Source organism: Ovis canadensis, chromosome 6, assembly GCF_042477335.2.
Source record: "Ovis canadensis isolate MfBH-ARS-UI-01 breed Bighorn chromosome 6, ARS-UI_OviCan_v2, whole genome shotgun sequence".
NCBI lineage: Eukaryota > Metazoa > Chordata > Mammalia > Artiodactyla > Bovidae > Ovis > Ovis canadensis.
In genome coordinates, this window is record NC_091250.1 from 101,244,616 (window position 1) to 101,269,622 (window position 25,007).

The 25,007-nt window shown below is 36.7% G+C and overlaps 1 protein-coding gene across 2 annotated transcripts; it reads right to left on the bottom strand.

Annotated features, from left to right (window-relative positions):
• Positions 1 to 1,264: 1,264 nt before the first annotated feature.
• On the bottom strand, positions 1,265 to 23,927 carry LOC138442162 (UDP-glucuronosyltransferase 2B17-like). 2 transcript variants are annotated; one of them, XM_069593132.1, is made up of 7 exons: positions 23,709 to 23,896; positions 23,135 to 23,404; positions 22,310 to 22,458; positions 6,056 to 6,187; positions 4,295 to 4,382; positions 1,860 to 2,079; positions 1,265 to 1,747 (listed from the first exon to the last, which is right to left on the bottom strand). In XM_069593132.1, the coding sequence occupies exons 2-7, from the start codon at positions 23,241 to 23,243 to the stop codon at positions 1,468 to 1,470; spliced, it is 978 nt and encodes a 325-aa protein (XP_069449233.1). In that variant the 5' UTR covers positions 23,244 to 23,404; positions 23,709 to 23,896; the 3' UTR covers positions 1,265 to 1,467. The 2 variants fall into 2 exon arrangements, with proteins under 2 accessions (XP_069449233.1, XP_069449232.1); XM_069593131.1 differs by having other exon boundaries at positions 23,135 to 23,927.
• Positions 23,928 to 25,007: the final 1,080 nt, after the last annotated feature.

Genomic DNA, 25,007 nt, shown 5'->3' on the forward strand with positions numbered 1-25,007 from the left:
TACACCTTATCAAGGGCTGAGTATGGTAATGAAAGCAACCAGGTGACTATTTTTTTTTTTTTAACATTTTACTTTATATTGGGGTATAGATGATTGACAATGTTGTAGTAGTTTTAGGTGACCAGTGAAGGGATTCAGCCATATATATACATGCATTTGTTTTCCCCTCAAATACCCCTATTATCCAGGCTGCCACATAACATTAAGCAGAGTTCCCTATGCTATACAGTAGGTCCTTCTCGGTTATCCATTTTAATATAGCAGTGTGTACATGTTGGGCCCAAACTCCCTAATTATACCTCCCATGCATCTGTCCCCTTGACAATCATAAGTTCATTTTCAAAGTCTGTGAGAATGTTTGTTTTGCAAGTTCATTTGTAACATTTCTTTTAAGATTCCACATATAATGGCTGCCATAGGATATTTCTTTTTCTCTGTCTGACTTATTTTACTGAGTATGACAATCTCTAGGTTCATCCATGTTGCTGTAAATGGTATTATTTTATTCTTTTTAATGGCTGAGTAATATTCCATTGTATATACGTGCCTCATCTTTATCCATTCCTCTTTCAATGGGCTTTTAATTTGCTTTCATGTCTTGGCTATTGTAAACAGTGCTACAATGACAGTGCATGTATTGTTCTGGATCATGCTTTCCTCTGGATGCATGCTAAGGAGTAGATTGCAGGGTCATATGGTAGCTCTAATTTTAGTTTTTTAAGGAAACTTCATGTCATTCTCCATAGTGTTGTACCAATTTAAACTCCCAATGAGGTGACTAATTTTAAAGATGATTAAAAATAGAGAATTAGGTAATGAAATAAAAGATTTTCAGAAATATCTCAGTTTTATACAATGAAGCAGGTAGCAGTTGCTATATTCCCAATTCCACAAATATTCCACTGTTAAACGAGTTAAACTGGGTGAAGGCAAACGACTTGCCATGGCTTTAGGTTAAAAAATGATGCTGATTTTACTGGATGGACAGTAAAATCCAAGTGTTAGTGGTCTCACAAATGAAATGAAGGGGTGCATATTTTGATACAATTCCAATTATTGAATAGCTTCTATAGCAAGATAAAACTATAGAATTCTATACCAAAATAGAGTAAAAATTCTGAATATCTACAAAATAATATGGATACTATGAATAGACTTGTTACTGTACTTGTAACTATTCATAACCTGTGAAACACAATTAAATTCAATGATTTCAGTATAGCTTTTGCATTAAAATAATAAATTTCATTATATACCCTATAGCTTTATTCTCACTGAAGATTTCACCAGTTTTATTCTTGGCACGACTTATTTCCAATTTGTAAACAGGAATAAAATCACTTGAAAACAATTTTGATCTGAGATGCTAAGTTGTGAATTGTTGTTTTGTCACAGGGGAAGCTCATCATAACTCTTTTGTGCTGGAATTAACTGGAGGAGTTCCATCTAGGGGCATAACGCCTTCAGCTACTCTCTCTTTTGCTTCTTTCCTGTTTTAGCAAACTTGCGGTAACAAAAGAGAAAGTATTTTGTGATGACAAATACAACAGTTGCCACACAGGCCAGCAGGAACCCAATCACATCCAGAGAGTGGTACTGGAACCAGGTGAGGTTGTGGGCGGCTGGCCTCAGGTGCTTGGCTCCTTTGTGGCGCATGACAAACTCAATCCAGAAGACTGCTCGGTCCAGGGGCTTTATAGGCTGATTGCGTTGAATGGTGGATAACCACATAGCCTTCTCTTTGTAGCTAAAGGGAAAGCAAAGAAACATCAATTTAAAAATGAACTAGCTTCTGGGGCAACTGTTATATTTGTTGTTGTATTTGTTGTCACAAAATGGACTGAAACAAATATACTCACGAAGGATTGTTAATGACTTCCTTCAATGCACTGAGCAGATCTCTTGCTGACATTGTTTCCAAGTCCACTCTGACAGCTGCTCCCTTGGCTTTCACTCGGGCAATGTTATCAGGTTGATCAGCAAACAAAGGAAGGCCCACCATAGGGATCCCATGGTAGATGGCCTCATAAATGCCATTGGTTCCACCATGAGTTATAAAGGCTTTGGTTTTTGGGTGACCTAGAATTGAGTGAATTTCAGTAAAATTATTTAAAAGTCTTAAAAATAAACTAAGAAATGAGCATTATAATGCAACTGAAATAAGCAATGTCTTTTAGATGACATACAAAACTGTATTTAGATTGCTTCAGAATTCAGAATAAGAAATCCCTAAGTCTGCTGGAGAGGTCAGTGAAGACTTCATAAAGAGCTATGTACTTGAACTTCACAAATGAATCCACGATTGGTAGGTGAAAAACCTGAAAGGGCATTCTGGGTAAAAGAAAACATTTTTTCAACAAAAACAGGGAGGGCATGTCAGAAATACAATCTCTAAAACAATAATGAAGCCATTTAGTCTGAAAGGAAGTGTGTCAAAGTAACAAGAAGAGTAAATGGCAGTGGTAGTGGAACCAGAGGAAGGAAAAGCTACAATTTATCATGAAATGTGTGACTACTTGATATAAATCATATGGATGTTTTCTGATAGAAAATGGAGAGTCACAGGTAATAAAAAGAGGAAATCTTATTTCTAAGTATCATTAAAAATATCCATAAGGAGTGATCAAAATTCTCCAAGCCAGGCTTCAGCAATACATGAACCGTGAACTTCCAGATGTTCAAGCTGGTTTTATTTATTCATTTATTTTTAAATAAATTTATTTATTTTAATTGGAGGTTAATTACTTTAAAATATTGTATTGGTTTTGCCACACATCAACATGAATCCACCATAGGTGGTTTTAAAAAGGCAGAGGAACCAGAGATCAATTTGCCAACATCTGCTGGATCATCAAAAGAAAAAGAGGGTTCCAAAAAAACATTTATTTCTGCTTTATTGACTATGCCAAAGCCTTTGACTGTGTGGATCACAATAAACTGCGGAAAATTCTGAAAGAGATGGGAAGACCACCTGACCTGCCTCTTGAGAAATCTGTATGCAAGTGAGGAAACAACAGTTAGAACTGGACATGGAAAAACAGACTGGTTCCAAATAGGAAAGGGCGTATGCTAAGGCTGTATATTGTCACCCTGCTTATTTAACTTATATGCAGAGTACATCATGAGAAACACTGGGCTAGATGAAGCACAAGCTGGAATCAAGATTGCTGGGAGAAATACCAATAACCTCAGATATGCAGATGACACCACCCTTATGGCAGAAAGTGAAGAGGAACTAAAGAGCTTCTTGATGAAAGTGAAAGTGGAGAGTGAAAAATTTGACTTAAACCTCAACATTCAGAAAATGAAGATTATGGCATCTGGTCCCATCACTTCATGGGACATAGATGGGGAAACAGTGGAAATAGTGTCAGACTTTTTGGGGGCTCCAAAATCACTGCAGATGGTGATTGCAACCATTAAATTAAAATATGCTTACTCTTTGGAAGGAAAGCCTAGATGGCATATTAAAAAGCAGAGACATTACTTTGTTAACAAAGGTCCATCTAGTCAAGGCTATGGTTTTTCCAGTAGCCATGTATGGATGTGAGAGTTGGACTATAAAGAAAGCTGAGAGCAGAAGAATTGATTCTTTTGAACTGTGGTGTTGGAGAAGACTCTTGAGTGTCCCTTGGACTGCTAGGAGATCCAACCAGTCCATCCTAAAGGAGATCAGTCCTGGGTGTTCATAGGAAGAACTGATGTTGAAGCTGAAACTCCAATACTTTGGCCACCTGATGTGAAGAGCTGCCTCATTGGAAAAGACTCTGATGCTGGGAGGGATTCGGGTCAGGAGGAGAAGAGGATGACAGAGGATGAGATGGTTGGATGGCATCACTGACTCAATGGACATGAATTTGGGTAAATTCCGGGAGTTGGTGATGGACAGGGAGGCCTGGCGTGCTGTGGTTCACGGGGTCGCAAAGAGTCACACACCTGAACAACTGAACTGAACTGAACTGAAGGAATGGAAAAGATAGGTGTAAGGGGAGAATTCAGAGACAGAACAGTGCACAGTTACTTAAAATTTTACAGTGAAATGTAATTATACCCAAAGTAAACATATTTTGATTCTGGAGGTAAAGGATGTGACCATGTATAACACAATACAGTTAAATTTTCTCATTTTTTCCCCCCCTCTGGGGCTAAACATAGCAATGAAGGAGTAAAGTTGTCTTACCTAAACTCAAAGGAGTTTTTGAATAATAAATGTTGGATGTTTGTTTCCTATTGAAGTAGCATCACTCTGCTCAGGTGTTACTCATGTTTTCAATATTTTTTTGTCAAGTCTTACCAAGAAGGTCATTCTGGGGTATCCACTTATACAGACGAGTATTGGGCCCTAGGGTATCTGGTGTCTTGCCATCATATCTCCAGAGAACCTGTTAAGGTAAAGGAAATACCTTATTCCATGAGTTCAACTTCAAAGTCATAGTGTTAAAATTTTAAGCAAATAAAATTTAAATGCTTCTGTATAACATATAAGTAAATCAGAGCATGAGGCCTTAATTGTTAATAACTACTAATATACTACTGAATAGCAACACCCACATTTGATGGACTCATTTTCAGGTTCAATCTGAGATGGAATGCTATCATGACTTCTCACATATGATGACATAGAAAATAGGTTTTCAATGGCGAATTCAAATATTTAAGAAATTTTTACATGATCTTATTTCTAGGGCAGAAAGACTATGGCAAATTACTAATAAACCACATATTTTTGTTTTAGTTTGTATTCTAAATCTCATTTTAAGTTTATTCACCAATTTCTTTTTAATTGTTATGTGTTTACTTATATCCACATGTTAATATAACTTTATTAGAATTTTGCAATTTTACTGCAGAGAAGAAAATGCATGCAATCAACAACTTAAGAGAAATACTCTGCTTGTTTATATTTATTAATAATAAATTAATTAGGGCTGTCTAGGAAATGTAATTTCATTTAGATTACAAATTGTTAAATACTAGTTCCAAAAACAATGAACTGGAGCTGTTTTTTTTTTTTTTTTTCATAAATCTGGATTATTGGAAAAGGAAATGGCAACCCACTCCAGTATTCTTGCCTGGAGAATCCCATGGACAGAGGAGCCTGGAGGGTACAACCCATGATATCACAAGAGTCAGACATGACAGCAACTAAACCACCACCACCAGATTATTACCACTATTATCATACTAGACTTGGAAATGTTTTACCTTTAGAAAAAAAAGAGTCAGTTGGTAATTTGTAAGGGACAACAAGGCTGTTGAAAAAGTTTCATAATTGTGACACTAAAGTTATTCAACTGACCCTGAATGCTTCAACAATGAAGCAGAAAGCACTGAGTATTGATTAATATGGTCTCTAGATGTAGCAGCAAAGTAAGAACCAGTTTTGTAGTTCCAAGCAATTCTCATAAGCTAGATTATAATTTACTAGTGTTTAACTTCTATTTGCTCTGTGAATGTAAAGTAACCTTAGTTTTTCAGCAAGAAATTAGCCTAAGCAATTAAGAGAAGCCAACCTTTCTCTGAATAGCAACCTGGAAAGCACACTGATTAGGTCTGTTTCAAAGCTTAGGCAATGTAAAAGGGACCAGGAATTCCTGGCAAGTACAAACTGCAAGAAGAGCTCCAGACTTTTATCAATATTTCTTAACATTATTGAGAGGCCACATATACCATGAAAATTCAACTCCTGAGACCATCTGTCTGTGTATCGTGTCTTCAGGAGTCCTTCGGGAAAATGGGCAAATGACAAGACAGAATTTGGTGATTTCTTTTCTTGTCCACACTACCATTACAATACCAAAATTCACACTAGATCTCTTGCTTACTTTCTTTGTGATTACACTGTTAATCCAAATTTAATGTCAGGAAGACATTCTATGTACTGTTCTACCATCTACCATATATATTTTATTATTTTTTAAAAATATGAATCTGAGATAATTTGGAGATATCTTAATAGTTTGTCCTTCTTGCATAATATATCTGTAATCAGGGCTTTTTACAGAATTTAATAGTTTCCTTAAGTACTTATCCACTATTAAGTTACTTTACATACTTTTTGTGGAATCTGGGCAAGAGCTGATGCAATTACATTGACTTTTTCTTCTGTTATGTTACTGATCATTGACCCCAAAGTAAACACCACAATACCATTTTCTCCAGAGCTCTGAACAAACTCTTCCATTTCCTGTGAAAAAGAATTTACTTCATTACAAATGAGTAACAACAGCATAGCAAACAATATTGAAAAGTTAGCCAGAAAAAAAAAAAAACTAAAGAGACAAAATCAGACATAGTCTAGAAATTATTAAAGTAGTCACTGTTTTTTTTAAATATCATGGTAAAATGAATATAACATAAAATTTTACCATCTTAATCATTCCTGTGTGTATAGTTCAATAATGTTAATTATATTCTCACTGTGCACCAATCTCCAGAACTTTTTCATCTGGCAAAGATGGAAGTCTGGTCTGTACCCATTAAGAAACTCCATTTTCATCTTTCCTCAGTTCCTGGCAACCATTATTCTACTCTATGTTTGCACAGATTAGATTAGTCTGGATACTTTTTTCAAGTTGGATTGTACAGTCTGTCTTTTCACCTCTGGTTTAATTCACTTAGTATAAGATTCATTCGTGTTGTAACATGTGTCAGAATTTTCCTTTAAAGACTGAGTAATACTCCATCTTTTTGTATCCACAACATTTTGTTTATTCTGTTTATGGATGCTTCAGTTGCTTCAGCCTCTTGGCTCTTATGAATACTGCATTCATGAATATGATGTGAAAATATCTCATTGGGATCCTCATTTCAATTCTTTTGTATATATAACCAGAAGAGGAGTTGCCACATCATATGTATCGGTGCTATGCTTCAACAGTATGTGGACTGAGAACTCCCAGGTGTACCGGCTGGCTTAGAAAAGGCAGAGGAACCAGAGATCAAATTGCCAACATCTGTTGGATCATAGGAAAAGCAAAGGAATTCCAGTAAAACATCTACTTCTGTTTTATTGATCATGCTAAAGCCTTTTGACTGTGTGAGTGACAACATACTGTGGAAAATTCTTAAAGAGATGGGAATACTGCCTTACCTGCATTCTGAGAAACCGGTATGCAGGACAAGAAGCAACAGTTAGAACTGGGCATGGAACAATGAACTGGTTCAAGATTGGGAAAAGACTAACTCAAGACTGTATCTAGTCACTCTGCTTATTTCATTAATAGAGTATACCATGCAAAATGCCAGGCTGGATGAAATATAAGCTGGAATCAGGATTGTTGGGAGAAATATCAACAACCTCAGATAGGCAGATGACACCACCCTAATGGCAGAAAGTGAAGAGGAGCTAAAGAGCCTCTTGAGAGTGAAAGAGGAAGGTGAAAATGCTGGCTTAAATGCAACATTCAGAAGACTAAGATCAGAATATCTGGTCTCATCACTTCATGGCAAATAGATCGGGAAACAATGGAAACTGTGAGAGATTTATTTTGGGGGGCTCCAAAATCACTGCGAATGATGACTGTAGCCATAAAATTAAAAGATGCTTGAAAGGAAAGTTGTGAACAACTTAGACAGTGTATTCAAAAGCCAAGACATCACTTTGCTGACAAAGGTCCATACATTCAAAATATGGTTTTTCCAGTAGTCATGTATTGATGACACAGTTGGACTATCAAGTTGATTGAGCACCAAAGAACTGATTGTTTTGAACTGTGGTGCTGGAGAAGACTCTTGAGAGTCCCCTGGATAGCAAGGAGATCAACCTGATCAATCCTAAAGGATATCAATCCTGAATATTCATCAGAAGGACTGATGCTTTGGCCAATACTTTGGCCAGCTGATGCGAAGAGTTAATTCATTGGAAATGACCCTGATTCTGGGAAAGATTGAGGGTAGTGGGGCAAAGGAAGAAAGAGCATGAGCTGGTTGGATAACATCGTTGACTCAATGGACATGAGTTTGAGCAAACTCCAGGAGATAGTGAAGGACAGGGAAGCCTGGCATGCTGCAGTCCGTGGGGTGGCAAAGAGTCAAACACAATTGAGCAACTCAACAGAAACAGCGTGTATTGACAGGTTTTAAATTAGGAGGTGTGTATTATTCTTGCCACATACTATATAGTTAGTTTATTAAGTCATTTCCCTCCTGCCCTCTTGATTCTTGAACATGCTAACTTCACATCTTTGACTTTGGTCAGTTGTGTATTTCAGTATTAAACACCAAAATTTTATTTTAGAAAAATCTGAGGAAACTCCATACTGTTTTTGAAAGTGAAAGTGTAGTCGCTCAGTCCTGTTTGACTCTTTGAGACCCCATGAACTGTAGCCCACCAGGCTGCTCTGTCCATTGAGTTCTCCAGGCAAGAATACTAGAGTGGTTTGTCATTTCCTTCTCCAGGGCATCTTTACTACCCAGGGATCAAACCTGGTCTCCCTCAGTTTATGTAGGTTCTTTACCATCTAAGCCACCACGGAAGCCCCTACAGTTTTTAGTAATAAGTGTCTTTTTTAACAGATGATATCCCTGAGGTCCTTGGGAAGGAAATAAATGAGATGAGGTCAATTTCTTCTATTATGTATATTTGTGCAAATGTGTTTGTGTATGAGCAGGAAATGAGATAGAGCCAATACACAGTGGTGACAAGAAGATACTGTGAAACAATATTATAGAGAGACTCTATCAGTTATGTTATTAATTACTAACAGATTCTTGGACATCTACACTGCAGGGTTTAAATCACCTCTAATTCTTTATTACTGTAGATCTAATAAACCATTTATTTATTTCAGATAGACTTTCTGAAGAATTATTTTAAACGTTAGTTTATTCATTATGATTTCATCTTCCTTACTATGAGCACTAAGAAAAATCCATGATTCAAATTTGTTTATGTCTGTCATTCTCTAACTGTCTTTTTTTTGTTTGTTTGTTTGTTTGTTTTGTTTTTTTTTGTTTGTTTGTTTTTAATTTTTAGTTTTTTATTTTTTAAATTTTAAAATCTTTAATTCTTACATGCATTCCCAAACATGAACCCCCCTCCCACCTCCCTCCCCAGAACATCTTTCTGGGTCATCCCCATGCACCAGCCCCAAGCATGCTGCATCCTGCGTCAGACATAGACTGGCGATTCAATTCACATGATAGTATACATGTTAGAATGTCATTCTCCCAAATCATCCCACCCTCTCCCTCTCCCTCTGAGTCCAAAAGTCCGTTATACACATCTGTGTCTCTTTCCCTGTCTTGCATACAGGGTCGTCATTGCCATCTTCCTAAATTCCATATATATGTGTTAGTATACTGTATTGGTGTTTTTCTTTCTGGCTTACTTCACTCTGTATAATCGGCTCCAGTTTCATCCATCTCATCAGAACTGATTCAAATGAATTCTTTTTAACGGCTGAGTAATACTCCATTGTGTATATGTACCACAGCTTTCTTATCCATTCATCTGCTGATGGACATCTAGGTTGTTTCCATGTCCTGGCTATTATAAACAGTGCTGCAATGAACATTGGGGTACATGTGTCTCTTTCAATTCTGGTTTCCTCGGTGTGTATGCCCAGAAGTGGGATTGCTGGGTCATAAGGTAGTTCTATTTGCAATTTTTTAAGGAATCTCCACACTGTTCTCCATAGTGGCTGTACTAGTTTGCATTCCCACCAACAGTGTAGGAGGGTTCCCTTTTCTCCACACCCTCTCCAGCATTTATTGCTTGCAGATTTTTGGATCGCAGCCATTCTGACTGGTGTGAAGTGGTACCTCATTGTGGTTTTGATTTGCATTTCTCTAATAATGAGTGATGTTTAACAAACACATGAAAAGATGCTCAACATCACTCTAACTGTCTTATATTAAACTTTGTCATAATTTCCCAGACTCTGTCTCACTAAATTGCTAATTATTGATATTGAAGAGTCTGGCTTGTAGTTTGAAAGTTCTATGAAACAGTCCTATGAATTTAATATATAACCCAGAGATATGCTTGAATAGCAAAGAGTCAGACACGATTTAGCAATTGAATAACAGCAGTGCTTGAGCAGTTACATATTTGAGTTACCATAGTACTGAGTTTGTTTATATATGACATCCTTTGTCCTGAACTAATATTGTATAATTGATGTCAGAGTACGATGTGCTATGTGACATCATCACTTCAGTCCCCCCAGGATCACAGTGGGAGAGGTACCCCTTGGCCTTCTGCAGTAGAGGTCTGGTCACGTTTTGAGTTCACTTCAAACTAAATAAAGCTCCTCAGAAGTTCACTTCAGTCATTTAGTCATGTCTGACTCTGTGACCCCATGGACTGCAGCATGTCAGCTCCTAATAAATCTGTATTTTCCTGCAATTGTTTCTGAATTATTTTGTCTTATGATTTTGACTCCATTTCATTTTTAAAAATTGTTACACTTTATTCTACTATTAACAGACTAATTCTACATTTCTCAATATAGATGAGCAAAATTTTCCTGGATAGCTGATCAAATCTATGTACTCACCTTTTCTTATTTCTTTCTTCTGTTTTAAATTCACTATTCTTTTCTCTCTCTAGATAATGACTGAATTCCTCTATCACAGAATGTATACTTTCTGATCCTAATTATTGGTATCACTTTTTTCAAAACTATTTTTAACAGAAAAAGAAACAAAAAAAAAAGTTCAAACTTTAATATTGCAGACTATATATTGTGTAGCACATTTTTTCAGAATATAATTTCACCCTAATGATATCAGTCACAGTGATAAGGCCACTAAACTTTCTTATGACTCACACGGTGCATCCAGGTAATGTATGCATTCTAGTGACCTGTAGTAGGATTTAAATTTACTTGTCTTCAATATTTTGTCTCAATGACTTACTACCCAATGGTGCTTCATCCATACTGTGAAAGATGCATCTGTTTGTTATTATTATAATATATTCACTTTTCATAAATTAATTACTGATATGTACTGGCTATTCTCATTCCCTGATAATTTTTATGAAAATAATACAGACTTATGGCAAAAAATATGCAAAAGCATAGAAAATTATAATAGGAAATAGATTTACTAAACTCTCTATCTAGGAATTCCTTAGTTTCAAATTCACATGTTTTTAGAAAAAAATGGAAGTATACCTTATATAGAAAATTATATAATAATTTTAGAAGATTATATAGAAGATTACATAATTATATAGTTATGTACATAATCTATATAATTATATAGATTATATAATTATATAATTTCAGATGTATAACTTGATTTGATAATTTATATTTTATAATATGATTACCATTTTATTATTGATTGAACCTTTATTATGTCTAATAATTATCATTGCTTTTTTGGTGGGACTAATTAAGGTATAGTCCCTTGGAAAGTATGATGATTATAATATTATACTGTTGTGTATATTCACTACTCGGTACTTTAGATCTCTAGAACTTATTTACTATAAGATGCAAACATATACCCTTAAACATCTCTCCTATTCTCCTATCCTTTAGTCCTTGGTAACCTCTATATTACTTCCGTTTTTACAAGTTTGGCATTTTTATTTTTATTTTTTTTAATTTTTATTTTTACTTTATTTTACTTTACAATACTGTATTGGTTTTGCCATACATTAACATGAATCCACCACGGGTGTACATGAATTCCCAATCCTGAAGCCCCCTCCCACCTCCCACCCCATATCATCTCTCTGGATCATCCTCGTGCACCAGCCCCAAGCATCCTGTAACCTACATCGAACATAGACTGGCGATTCATTTCCTACATGATAGTATACATGTTTCAGTGCCATTCTCTGAAATCATCCTACCCTCTCCCTCTCCTACAGAGTCCAAAAGTCCATTCTATACATCTGTGTCTCTTTTACTGTCTCGCATACAGGGTTGGGTTCAAGTGATATCATACATTATATTTTTCTGTTTTTTCAAAAAGGTAAACAAGACTGACCACATCTAACTAGACTTACCAAGAAAAAAGGGATTCAAAACATGAAAATGAAATAGGAGACATTACAACTGATATGACAAAAATATGTAGGATCATAAGAAACTACTATGATGAATTACATGATAACAAATTACACATTGGAAAAGAATAGACAGCTTCCTAGAAACAACCAAGACTGAATTAGGAAGAAATAGAAAAGCTGAACTGTCCCAATGAGTAGATATTGAATCATAAATTAAAAATCTCCTAGCACACAAAACTCAGAACCAGATGCATTTATTGATAAATTCTGTGAATATTTAAAGAAAATTAATGTCAGTCCTTCAGAAAAATCTTCCCCAAAAATAAGGGGTTGGAGGGAACCTTTTCAAACTCATTCTACAAGGCCAGCATTATCCTGATACCAAGTAGATAAACACTTAACAAGAAAAGAAAACTATAGGACAATATCCAGACTGAATGTATATGCAAAGATTATCACTAAAACATCAGCAAACTGAATTTAAGAATATATTTAAAAGATTATATATCATTACCAATGGAATATATCTCTGGGATGTAAGGATGGTCCAACATATCCGAAAATATTTGTAATACATTGCATTAATAGAATGAAATATAAAATAACTTGGTCATTTCAACAGATGCACATGAACACAAAAAAAGCATTTGAAAAGACACAACATTCTTTCATAATAGAAACCCTCATTTTTTAGGTATAGAGGGAACCTACCTCAATTCAATAAAGACTTTGTGTGTATATATATATATATATATATATATATATACACACACACACAAACCCAAAGCTAATGTTATCCTCAACAATGAAAACTTGAAAGCTTTTCCTCTAAGATCGGGAACAAGAAAAGGATGCCACTAGCACACTGATTCAAAATAGTACTAGAAGTCTTAGTTACAGTAACTAGGCAAAATAAAGTGTAAAAGGCTTCTAGAAAAGAGGGCTTCTCAGTGGTAAAGAATCTGCCTGCCAATGCAGTAGATGCAGGAAACGTGGGTTCAATCCCTGGATAGGGAAGATTCCCTGGAAGTGGAAATGGCAACCCACACCGGTACTCTTGCCTAGAAAATTCTATGGACAGAGGAGGCTGGTGGGCTACAGTCCATGGGGTTGCAAAGTCAGACAAAACTGAGTGACAAAGCACGCATGCACGCAAACAGAGAGGAAGAAGTAAACTTGTCACTTTTTGCAGATGGCATAGATTTTTGCACAGAAAAGATAGATTTAACCACAAAATTGAGCTAATCAGCAAATTCAGTAAAGTTGCAGGATGAAAAATCAGCATACATTACATTTATATGTGATATTAATGGAAAAGCTACTCCATTTACAATAGGACCAAAAACAAACAAACAAAAATAACTAGAAATATAACCAGTAAAGTATAAGATCTTTGCAGTAATAACTCTAAGACTTTGTTGAAAGAAATAGAAGAAAACACAAATAAATGGAAAGACATCCTATGTTCATGGATCAGCATATGTATATTGTTAAAATATCCGTGTTACCCAAAGCCAAAGGCATTACACCTCCAAATTTCAAATTATAGTACAAAATTGAAGTTGCCCAGTCGTGTCTGACTCTTTGTGACCCCATAGCCTGCCAGGTTCTTGCATCCATGGAATTTTCCAGGCAAGAATAATGGAGTGCCTTGCCATTTCCTTCTCTAGGGAATCTTTCCACCCCAGGGATCGAACCCAGGTCTCCAGCATTGAAGGCAGATTCTTCACCAGCTGAGCCACAAGGGAAGCCCATCTACTTTGCTATGGTACAAACTGATAGCATTTAAAGCAATATGGTACTGGCCTATCAATGCCAGTACATACCAATGAAGCATAATACAGGGTCTAGGAAAAAAATCTCTGCATATACAGCCAACCAAAATTCAACAAAAGAGCCAAGAATACCCAATGAGGAAAGAATAATCACTTCTTTTACTTCTGAAAAACCTGAATAAACATAGGCAAAAAAAAAAAAAAAATGAGACCCCTGTCTTACACCCTCAAAATATTACCTCAGATTTATCAAAGACTTAAGCATAACACCAGATACCATAATACTTTTAAAGAAAATGTAGAGATGATCTTCCTTAACAGTAGTCTTGAAAGTGATTTTTCTTTTTAATATGACATCAAAAAAAAATCAACAAGTGGGACTGCATCAAACTTAAAACTTCTGTGCAACAAAGGAAACAATCAACAAAATGAAAACACAACCTGAAAAATGGGAGAAAAATTTCACAACTACATATTTAGAAAAGGACTAATATCCAAAACATATATAGAACTCACAAAATACAATAGCAACAAAAAATTCAATTAAAGAATAAGCAGATAAACAAAACAGACATTTTTCAAAGAAGACATCCAAATGGTCACCAGTTATCAATATCAATATCACTAATTATCAGGGAAATGCAACTCAAAGTTAGAAAGTCCATCACTAAGAAGAGAAAAGTGTTGGTGAGAATGTGAATAAAAGTGAATGTTTTTACACTGGTAACTGGAGTGTAAATTGGTCCCATCTTTATCAAAAACAAAGTGAAATTTCCTCAAAAAATTAAAAATAGATCTACTGTATGAGCCAGCAGTTCTACTTCTGTGTATATAACCAAAGGAAATAAAAATAAGGTAGATGAAATACATGCATTCCCATGTTTATTGCAACAATATTTGCAGTAATCAAGGAAACAACTTAGGTGTCCATCAATGGATGAATCCATATGATGTGATAAATATACACACAAACACACACGTGAAGACACACACTCAGAATGTAATGTTATTCACCCATGAGAAAGAAGGAAATCCTGCCATTTTTGACAACCTAAATAAACATAGAGGACATTACGTTAAAATTTGTGCTTTCATTCTAATCTTTATTCTACTTCTATCATTAAATATGCATTTGATATATATATATATATATATATATATAAAATTGTAATTCCAGCTTAAATTATGTTTTATCCTAGAAGAAAATTGTGATCTTATATTTATTATTTTCCAACTAAACCTCATAGCTGACAGTGTAATTAAGCATTCTTTGATGAAATCATTGTAGTGGTATGATGTGAGCATTTACAAATTATTTAACCATTGCTTTAAGTGAAGTCGCTCAGTCATGTCCGACTCTTTGCGACCCCATGGACTGTAGCCTATCAGGCTCCTCCGTCCATGGGATTTTCCAGGCAAAAGTGCTGGAGTGAATTGCCATTTCCTTCTCCAGGGGATCTTCCTGTCCCAGGAATCGAACCCAGGTCTCCCACGTTGCAGGCAGACGCTTTACCATCTGAGCCACCAGGTAAGCCCTTTATTTCTATTATTTCCAGTGTTGACATTTTTAAATTATTTCCCAACATATCGTGTTAGGACATCTTGATCTTGTCTGACTCTTTGCGACCCCATGGACTGTAGCCTACCAGGCTCCTCTGTCCATGGGATTTTCCAGGCGATAGCACTGGAATGGATTGTCATTTCCTTCTCCAGGGGATCGTCCCGACCCAGGGATCGAACCTAGGTCTCTTGCATTGTAGACAGACGCTTTACCGTCTGAGCCACCCCGGAAGTCCTAAATAGTGTATAGTTTCACATAAGTATATTATGAAGCAAAATCTATAAGCATTTTTATGACTTGATGCATTTTGTCGAATATCCTAATTCTTTAAAAAGGGCAGAAATTTTCTTAGAATCCAATAACTACTGGAAAAGTTAATGGTGTGAATAAGCAGTTTCATTATGCAATGAAGTCCTCACAGTCATTGAGTTTGAATTAAATCTTGTCTCTTCAGCTTGGAAATAATTGCAAATATTGCTAATTTATCACAATTATACTACTATTCATGTTTCCCTTCATTCTTCTTCCTCTTCTCCTAACCTTCCCTCCTACTAACATTATCACTATCCTGAAATGAAAAAATGGAAATTTCAAAACTAGGGTTAGATAGCATAGAACTTTCACTATCTATGTCAGCGTTTGGACTCTGGGAAGACTACTATAAGTAATCCAAGCAATTTGCATTCAAAACATATATTACACACTGCTATATCTAAAATGGATAATCAGCAAGGACCTAAAAGATAACACAGGAACTCTGCTCAATGTTATGTGGGAGCCTAGACAGGAGGGGAGTTTGTGGAAAAATGGAGACATGTATGTGCATGGCTGAGTCCCTTTGCTGTCCACCTGAAGCTATCACAACATTGTTAATAAGCTACATTCCAATAAAACTGGAATCAGTTTAAAAAACAGTTAGAACTGGACATGGAACAATAGACTGGTTACAAATAGGAAAAGGAGTATGTCAATGTTGTATATTATCACCCTGCTTATTTAACTTATATGCAGAGTACATCATGAGAAATGCTGGTCTGGAAGAAGCACAAGCTGGAATCAAGATTGCTGGGAGAAATATCAATAACCTCAGATATGCAGATGACACCACCCTTATGGCAGAAAGTGAAGAGGAACTAAAGAGCCTCTTGATGAAAGTGAAAGTGGAGAGTGAAAAAGTTGGCTTAAAGCTCAACATTCAGAAAACGAAGATCATTGCATCTGGACCCATCACTTCATGGGAAATAGATGGGGAAACAGTGTTAGACTTTATTTTGGGGGGCTCCAAAATCACTGCAGATTGTGACTGCATCCATGAAATTAAAAGACCCTTACTCCTTGGAAGAAAAGTAATGACCAACCTCGATAGCATATTGAAAAGCAGAGACATTACTTTGTCAACAAAGGTCCATCTAGTCAAGGCTATGTTTTTCTAGTAGCCATGTGTGGATGTGAGAGTTGGACGGTGAAGAAACTTGAGTGCCGAAGAATAGATGCTTTTGAACTGTGGTGTTGGAGAAGACTCTTGAGAGTCCCTTGGACTGCAAGGAGATCCAGCCAGTCCATTCTGAAGGAGATCAGCCCTGGGATTTCTTTGGAAGGAATAATGCTAAGGCTGAAACTCCAATATTTTGGCCACCTCATGCGAAGAGTTGACTCATTGGAAAAGACTCTGACTCTGGGAGGGATTGGGGGCGGGAGGGATTGGGGGCAGGAGTAGACGGGGATGACAGAGGATGAGATGGCTGGATGGCATCATGGACTCGATGGACGTGAGTCTGAGTGAACTCTGGGAGTTGGTGATGGACATGGTGGCCTGGCATGCTGCGCTTCATGGGGTCACAAAGAGTCGGACACGACTGAGCGACTGAACTGAACTGAACTGAACTTGGAAAGATCTCACATGCCTCAGGGCCTCCCCAGGGGCGACTAAGCACATGCACCACAACCACTGAGCCTGCAAGTCTAGAGCCTGCAAGCCAACTTAGGGAGAAGCCCATGCACTGCAACTAGAGAAAGCCAGCACAGCAAGGAAGACCCAGGACAGACAAAATCTAATTAATTTTTAAAAAGAGACCACAAAACAGTTGGCTAAAGATTGCTTGCTTTCTATTTATGTCTTAAGTCAATTTAAAACAGACTAGATTCTCGGTTTCTTTCATAGGGAATATTACTTTATACATAGTATTCCTTATATTTTGAAACTACAGATGGTTTTAGATTTAACTGGTAGAAACTGTGGACTCTCTCTTTTATTTTTTTTAATCTGTACAGTCTTTATGGTTCTTATATATGCAGGGTAGATTTTCTCTGTGCTCATTCTGTTAAGTATCTATGATGTTGGGACCTGCATTCCTTAAGGGAACTTTTACTGTGGTTTTCTACAGGGTTCTGGAGAAAACTCTTGAGAGCCCCTTGGACTGCAAGGAGATCAAACCAGTCAATCCTGAAGGCAATCAACCTGACTATTCTTTGGAAGGACTGATGCTGAAGCTGAAACTCCAATACTTTGGTCACCTGATGTGAAAACCCAACTCATTAGAAAAGACCCTGATACTGGGAAAGATTGAATGCAGGAGGAGAAGGGGACAACAGAAGATGAGATGGTTGGATGGCATCACCTACTCAATGACATGAGCTTGAGGAAACTCGAGGAGATGATAAAGGACGGGGAAGCTTGGTGTGCTGCAGTCCGTGGGGTAGCAAATAGTCAGACACAACTGAGCAATTGGACAACAAGAGGATCAGTGTAGGCAGGAAACATCTGTTCTATTATGATAGATGGAGTTATCTCTTTCATGCTGTAAGATGTAAACCACTGGGATTTCAAATGAAGAATGGTTTAATTGCTGATGTGAAAGCAAGTAAGGTTTGGATTTGGCTGCAAATTACTAAGGCAACATTTATATTTTTGAAGAAGATTTTTCATTTTATCTAGAGCACTGATAAGGAGCCTCAATTCTTACAAAAATTTTTTTTACATTTCATCTTGCTCATCTGATTGCCAAAAACTTAAATTTCTTAATACTAAAAAAAGTTTAAATGTGAATTAAACTTTATTTAAGTAAATTTTGTTGAATTTATTAAATTATTTCTATTATCTTTTTAGGTAAGTTAACTTTTAAAATTTGCTTTTAAAAGATTCCATGGGATATGTATTCTCTGACAGTTTGCTGGATAATATTATCTTGATGATTAGGAAAATCATTTCAATTTCAATTAGAAATTAGATTTATGTGGCTGGCACACATTGGGTTATTGAAAGTATGTTATAGTAACAAATTAAAGAAAATAATTAATATTTCTTCTGGATCACTGAGTATGGGCCAGTGACATTTTGGATAATTCACATGTGTTAACACATTTTTCCATTAAGGACAATATGAGGTTGGTGCTATTATTACATAGTGTGGTTATATCTCTATGGACATTTTTGTCTAGTTTTCCATCACTGCCTTTATCTTGCAACTACCTGCTAAATGAGGTCCCTTTCCACTCTTGCTACTTTACAATCCTACAAGGTAACTATATCCTGTAATTTTATTTTTAATATGACCATATCACCTTTTTCTTTACCCTTTATGTCCTACTAAATGTGCCAAACTCCTTATAATTACATGTCTGCAACTTAACTCTCCAGCATTTTCTGCCTCTTTACTCAGCCTCTTCCTGTTTAGACTGAACTTGGACTTCTTGGTAACTGTCATGACTATGCTTTTCTTTTGTATCTTCCTCTACCTTCAGTTCAGTTCAGTTAAGTAGAGTTCAGTTGCTCAGTCATGTTCATCTCTTTGAGACCCCATGGACTGTAACATGCGAGGCCTCCTTGTATATCACCAACTCCCAGAGTTTACTCAAACTCATGTCCATTGAGTTGGTGATGCCATCCAACCATTTCATCCTCTGTTATCTCCTTTTCCTCCCACTTTCAATCTTTTCCAGAATCAGGGTCTTTTCAAATGAGTCAGTTCTTCACATCAGGTGGCCAAAGTATTGGCTTTTCATCTTCAGCATCAGTCCTTCCAATAAATATTCAGGACTGATTTCCTTTAGGATGGACTGGTTGGATCTCCTTTAAGTCCAAGGGACTCTCAAGAGTCTGCTCCAACACCACAGTTCAAAAGCATCAGTTCTTTGGTGCTCAGCTTTCAATAGAGTCCAACTCTCACATTCACACATGGCTACTAGAAAAACCATAGCTTTGACTAGATGGATCTTTATTGGCAAAGAAATCTCTCTTGTTTTTAATATGCTACTTAGATTGGTCATAACTTTTCTTCCAAGGAGTAAGGTCTTTTAATTTCATGGATGCAGTCACCGTCTGCAGTGATTTTGGAGTCCAGAAAAATAAAGTCAGCCACTGTTTCTGCTGTTTCCCTATCTATTTGCCATGAAGCGATGGGACTGGAGGCCATGATCTTCATTTTCTGAATGATGAGCTTTAAGCCAGCTTTTTCACTCTCCTCTTTCACTTTCATCAAGAGGCTTTTTAGTTCTTCTTCACTTTCTGCCACAAGGGTGGTGTCATCTGCATATCTGAGGTTATTGATATTTCTCCCGACAGTCTTGATTCGAGCTTGTGCTTCTTCCAGCCTAGCGTTTCTCATGATGTACTTTGCATACAAGTTAAATAAGCAGGGTGACAATATACAGCTTTGATGTACTCCTTTCCCTATTTGGACCCAGTCTGTTGTTCCATGTCCAGTTCTAACCATTCCATGTCCAGTTCTTGACCTGCATATAGATTTCTCACATGGCAGGTCAGGTGGTCTGGTATTCCCATCTCTTTAAGGATTTTCCACAATTTGTTGTGATTCATACAGTCAAAGGCTTTGTCCTAGTAAATAAAGCAGAAATAGATGCTTTTCTGGAACACTCTTGCTTTTTTAGTAATTCACCTGAAGTTGGAAATTTTCTCTGTTTCCTCTGCCTTTTCTAAAACCAGCTTGAACCTCTGGAAGGTCACAGTTCACATACTGTTGAAGCCTGGCTTGGAGAATTTTGAGTATTACTTTACTAGCATGTGAGATGAGTGCAATTGTGCAGTAGTTTGAGCATTCTTTGGCATTGCCTTTCTTTGGGATTGGAATGAAAACTGACCTTTTCCAGTCCTGTGGCCACTGCTGAGTTTTCCAAATTTGCTGGCATATGGAGTGCAGCACTTTCACAGCATCATCTTTCAGGATTTGAAAGTGCTCAACTGGAATTCCATGACCTCCACTAGCTTTGTTCATAGTGATGCTTTCTAAGGCCCACTTTACTTCATATTCTAGGATATCTGGCTCTAGGTGAGTGATCATACCATCATGAATATCTGGGTCATGCAGATCTTTTTTGCATAGTTCTTTTGTGTATTCTTGCCACCTCTTCTTAATATCTTCTGCGTCTATTAGGTCCATACCATTTCTGTCCTTTATTGAGCCCATCTTTGCATGAAATCTTCCCTTGGTATCTCTAATTTTCTTGAAAAGATCTCTAGTCCTTCCCGCTTTATTGTTTTCCTCTATTTCTTTGCATTGATCACTGAGGAAGGCTTTCTTATCTCTCTTTGCTCTTCTTTGGAACTCTGAATTTAAGTGGGTATAATTTTCCTTTTCTCCTTTTCTTTTCGCTTCTCTTCTTCTCAGCTATTTGTAAGGCCTCCTCAGACAGTCATCTTGCTTTTTCTGCAATTCTTTTTCTTGGGGATGATCTTGATACCTGTCTCCTGTGTAATGTCAAACCTCCATCCATAGTGTTTCAGTCATTCTGTCTGTCAGATCTAATCTCCTGAGTCTATTTCTCGCTTCCACTGTATAATCATAAGGGATTAAATTTAGGTCATAGCTGAATGGTTTAGTGGTTTCCCCTCCTTTTTTCAATTAAAGTCTGAATTCGGCCATAAGGAGTTCATGATCTGAGCCATAGTCAGATGGATTGTTTTTGCTGACTGTATAGAGCTTCTTCATCTTTGGCTGCAAGGAATATAATTAATCTGATTTTGGTGTTGACCATCTGGTGATGTCCATGTGTAGAGTCTTCTCTTGTGTTGTTGGAAAGAGGGTGTTTGCTATGACCAATGTATTCTCTTTGCCCTGCTTCATTCTATACTCCAAGGCCAAATTTGCCTGTTACTCCAGGTGTTTCTTGACTTCCTACTTTTGCATTCCAATGAAAAGGACATCTTTTGTGGTTGTTGATTCTAAAAGGTCTTGTAGGTCTTCATAGAACCATTCAACTTCAGATTCTTCAGCATTACTGGTCAGGGTATAGATTTGGATTACCGTGATATTGAATGGTTTGCCTTGGAAATGAACAGAGATGATTCTGTCTTTTATGAGGTTGCATCCTAGTATCGCATTTCAGACTCTTTTGTTGATTATGATGGCCATTTCATTTCTTCTAAGGGATTCCTGCCCACAGTAGTAGATTTAATGGTCATCTCAGTTAAATTCACCCATTCCAGATCATTTTAACTTCACTGATTCCTAAAATGTCAATATTCCTTACCTTCAATTATTCCTGAGTATCCTTTAGAATTCACCATATTTATCAATGCCTCCAAGATATTTTCTATGATTCCTGCTGAATGTTTCTTTGGCATTTTGATCTTTCTTTATAGTAACACATTTTATTACTTGCTTTCATTCTGTCTTTCTAGATAGAGTATCCAGTGGCAGAAACTGTGTCCACACCATTCCTCTGCATGTTAGCACTTATTTCTGGACTATGCTTGTCCCTTTGTAATTATTCTTTAATGAATATTTTATCTCTATTATGTTGAATTATAAAGGCCTTAATTTAACTGACATATTTTCACAGTCTCCCATGTATCCCACTTTATTTTGCCATGATAATGAAATTCAGGTACTTGTGTTGGTATGGAAATATATCAGTTTCTAACTGGAATGTCAATTTATCCAGCTTCCCATATATGATTCACTGTAATCAAAATTCTAGAATTTTTAAGATTATTCTTACTGAAAATGAAAAGTTAACAAAGCACAAGAAAGAGAAGTAGGTGACCTTAGGCAGGGGTTTGGCAGGTTTGCAGTGGAGGCCTCCAACAAATTCAAAATTTGGCAGCACTGGGCGAGGAAATTCAAAATCCCAATAGGTTCGAATCAGCCACATATCAGCTTTTCCAATTGTCTCTAAAAATGTAGTGGGTCTTCCTTAAAGGGAAAGCAAAAACAAAAGTAACAACAAATACTAGATCAAATGAGAATATTGCCATATGAATATATTAGGTAATATGGGGAAAGGAATTTGAGATAATGTAGAGAAAGATGTTTGAAAGTATATGTTCTTTGATAAAGCAAATATATATGTGTGTGTGTACATATAATATGACATGATATAATGAAATATGATTGGGAAACTTTTACACATATAATGAATAATAAAATATATAGTATGGAAACTGAGCTACACAAGTAGAAACAGTTTCTAAATGCTACCTAGATACTTGCACTACAAATAGGTTTGTAATTCCTTAATCTACTTGTCTTCATTTATCAAGGTATTTTATGAGGTTTCCAGGGAACTTTTTAAGTTAAAAGATGAAGTTTCATGAGTTACATATATAATTGTTTGGAGAAATTTTAAGTGCTTCAATTTGTGGTTTAAATTTCCTGGAGTGTCCTATACTAGTAATGGGCCACAAGGTTCTATGTTACCCTGTGATTTAAGTGTTTCCATAATACTTATGGGATTGATGGGTCGTTTTATATTTTCATTACCTCATTTCCTTGTAAGAGACAAAATCCTGTGGCTTTATGTTTACGTGGTCACCTTCCAAGGCACTTGGAAAATTAGGACTTCATGCTACCAACCAAAAAGATGACTTACCTAGTACTTCACTGTAAAACTCATTCCATGTCTTCACATCAAATGTCTGGAAACAGAAGTCAAAATAAAGTACATATATCATATTTTTGACCCTTTCCATAAATGTCATGTGATCACTTAATGCTGAAAATATAACAGGTACATAGGATGGTGGGAATGAAAGCTGTCCACTATACTTTTCAAACAAATAGCCAGGCGAGAAACGGAGACTGTACACTAACGGTATTCCAAGTATCTCAGTCAGCAGCTCACCACAGGGTCCAACGGCATCTGCAAGAAGGACATCAAACCTTGATTCCTGTAGTTTTGTTATAAGTTTCTTTTTTGAAACAACTTCTTTACAGATTTTCATAAGCATTCCAGAAAATTCCCAAAGTAAGCTTTTCAACTCGTTAAATGATAAAACATTTGTCCAAAATGAACTTTTTGCCATATATGTCCATTTCTCAATCAAATTCTTGACAGCATTCTCAAAATCATCTTTAGTTAAAGATACAGGGAAAATCTCAAACTTAAAAGCAGATGGTTTGTTGGCATCAGTAATAGTGGAAGCTGAAGATATTAGAACAGTCACCTCATGACCCCTCATGACTAGTTCATCCAGAACTGCCTTCATATTCATCCAATGACTAAATTCCACTGGCCACACCAGCACCTTTCCACAACTCCCAGAGCTAAAGTAGCAAGTCAGCTGTAGCAGCAGCAGAAGTGAGAGCCATTTCATAGACATCTTGCTCATATGCAGTACTTAAAAATTACTCTATCATTTTGGTATTGCTCATGCTTATATCCCAGGAGAAATCAATCAGGAAGTTAAAAGTTAACTCCTACACTTCAAATAACTAAATTTTATGAGTAGTCAGCAGCTGTGGAAATCAATTGAAAGGGCAAAGTGTAGAACATTTCATGATAATAAAGTGTTTAATATTGTTTTGTCAGTATTATCACTGATCTAAAAGTAAATGATCTTGCACATGCAAGTCATCTATGTTATTAACATGTAAGAGAGAAATGTATAGACTACTATAATAACAATAGCATGTGAGTGGACCTTATGTCTGCAGTCTCCTGGACACAGAAGTAGATAAGATGACATCCACAAGTTGGAAGGTTAGGAGTTCCAAACACCTGTACCCCCCACAAAAACAATAAATGAACGCGTAGAAATCAATTTAAATTACACTGGTTAAGTTCTGGACTACAACAAAAATAGAGCAGAAGCCTTGCAGAATGCAAAAACTGAGCATGGCCATGTAGCAAAGCATGGGAAAGCTTTTTAACTAGATGACTATATCTCCCAGTTCAGAGCTTGACACCAGCAAAGATTCTCTCAAAGGGATTTCATCCCATGGAGAAAAGGAGAATAGAAGTCTGGCAAGTCTCACCATCATAGACATTTGAAGTCTTTGCTACTGAGAAATTACAGTCTTTACCGACACTGATTCTAGCTGACAGAGCTGTCCAGAGTCCTTGCTACTGTGTCTTCCAATTTTGACAAGTTGCTGTGGGGAATAGCTGACCTTGGGGACCTGATACCTTCATACCCACCCTACCTTCCTTGATTGGGACCACAGTGCCCTGACATGTATGGGATGAGAGCTGCTGCTGTGTGCTCTGCCCCCAGCTTCTACCTTAGTGCTTGGTCTTGCCATAACAAAAGCCATGCTGCTATTGCTTGAACCTGATTCTGTATTCCTAGTTGTAGCTTTGACTGGTTATTACTTAGGCTGAGCTGCTGCTGTTCTGCAGCTTATTCCTGGGTCCTAAATCTCAGCTTCACTTTAGCATTGTTTGGGCCAAAGTGCTCCTACACTTCCCCTCACAGTGTGTGCTAAGTCAGTGCTTTGACCCACCACAACTGGGAACACACCAC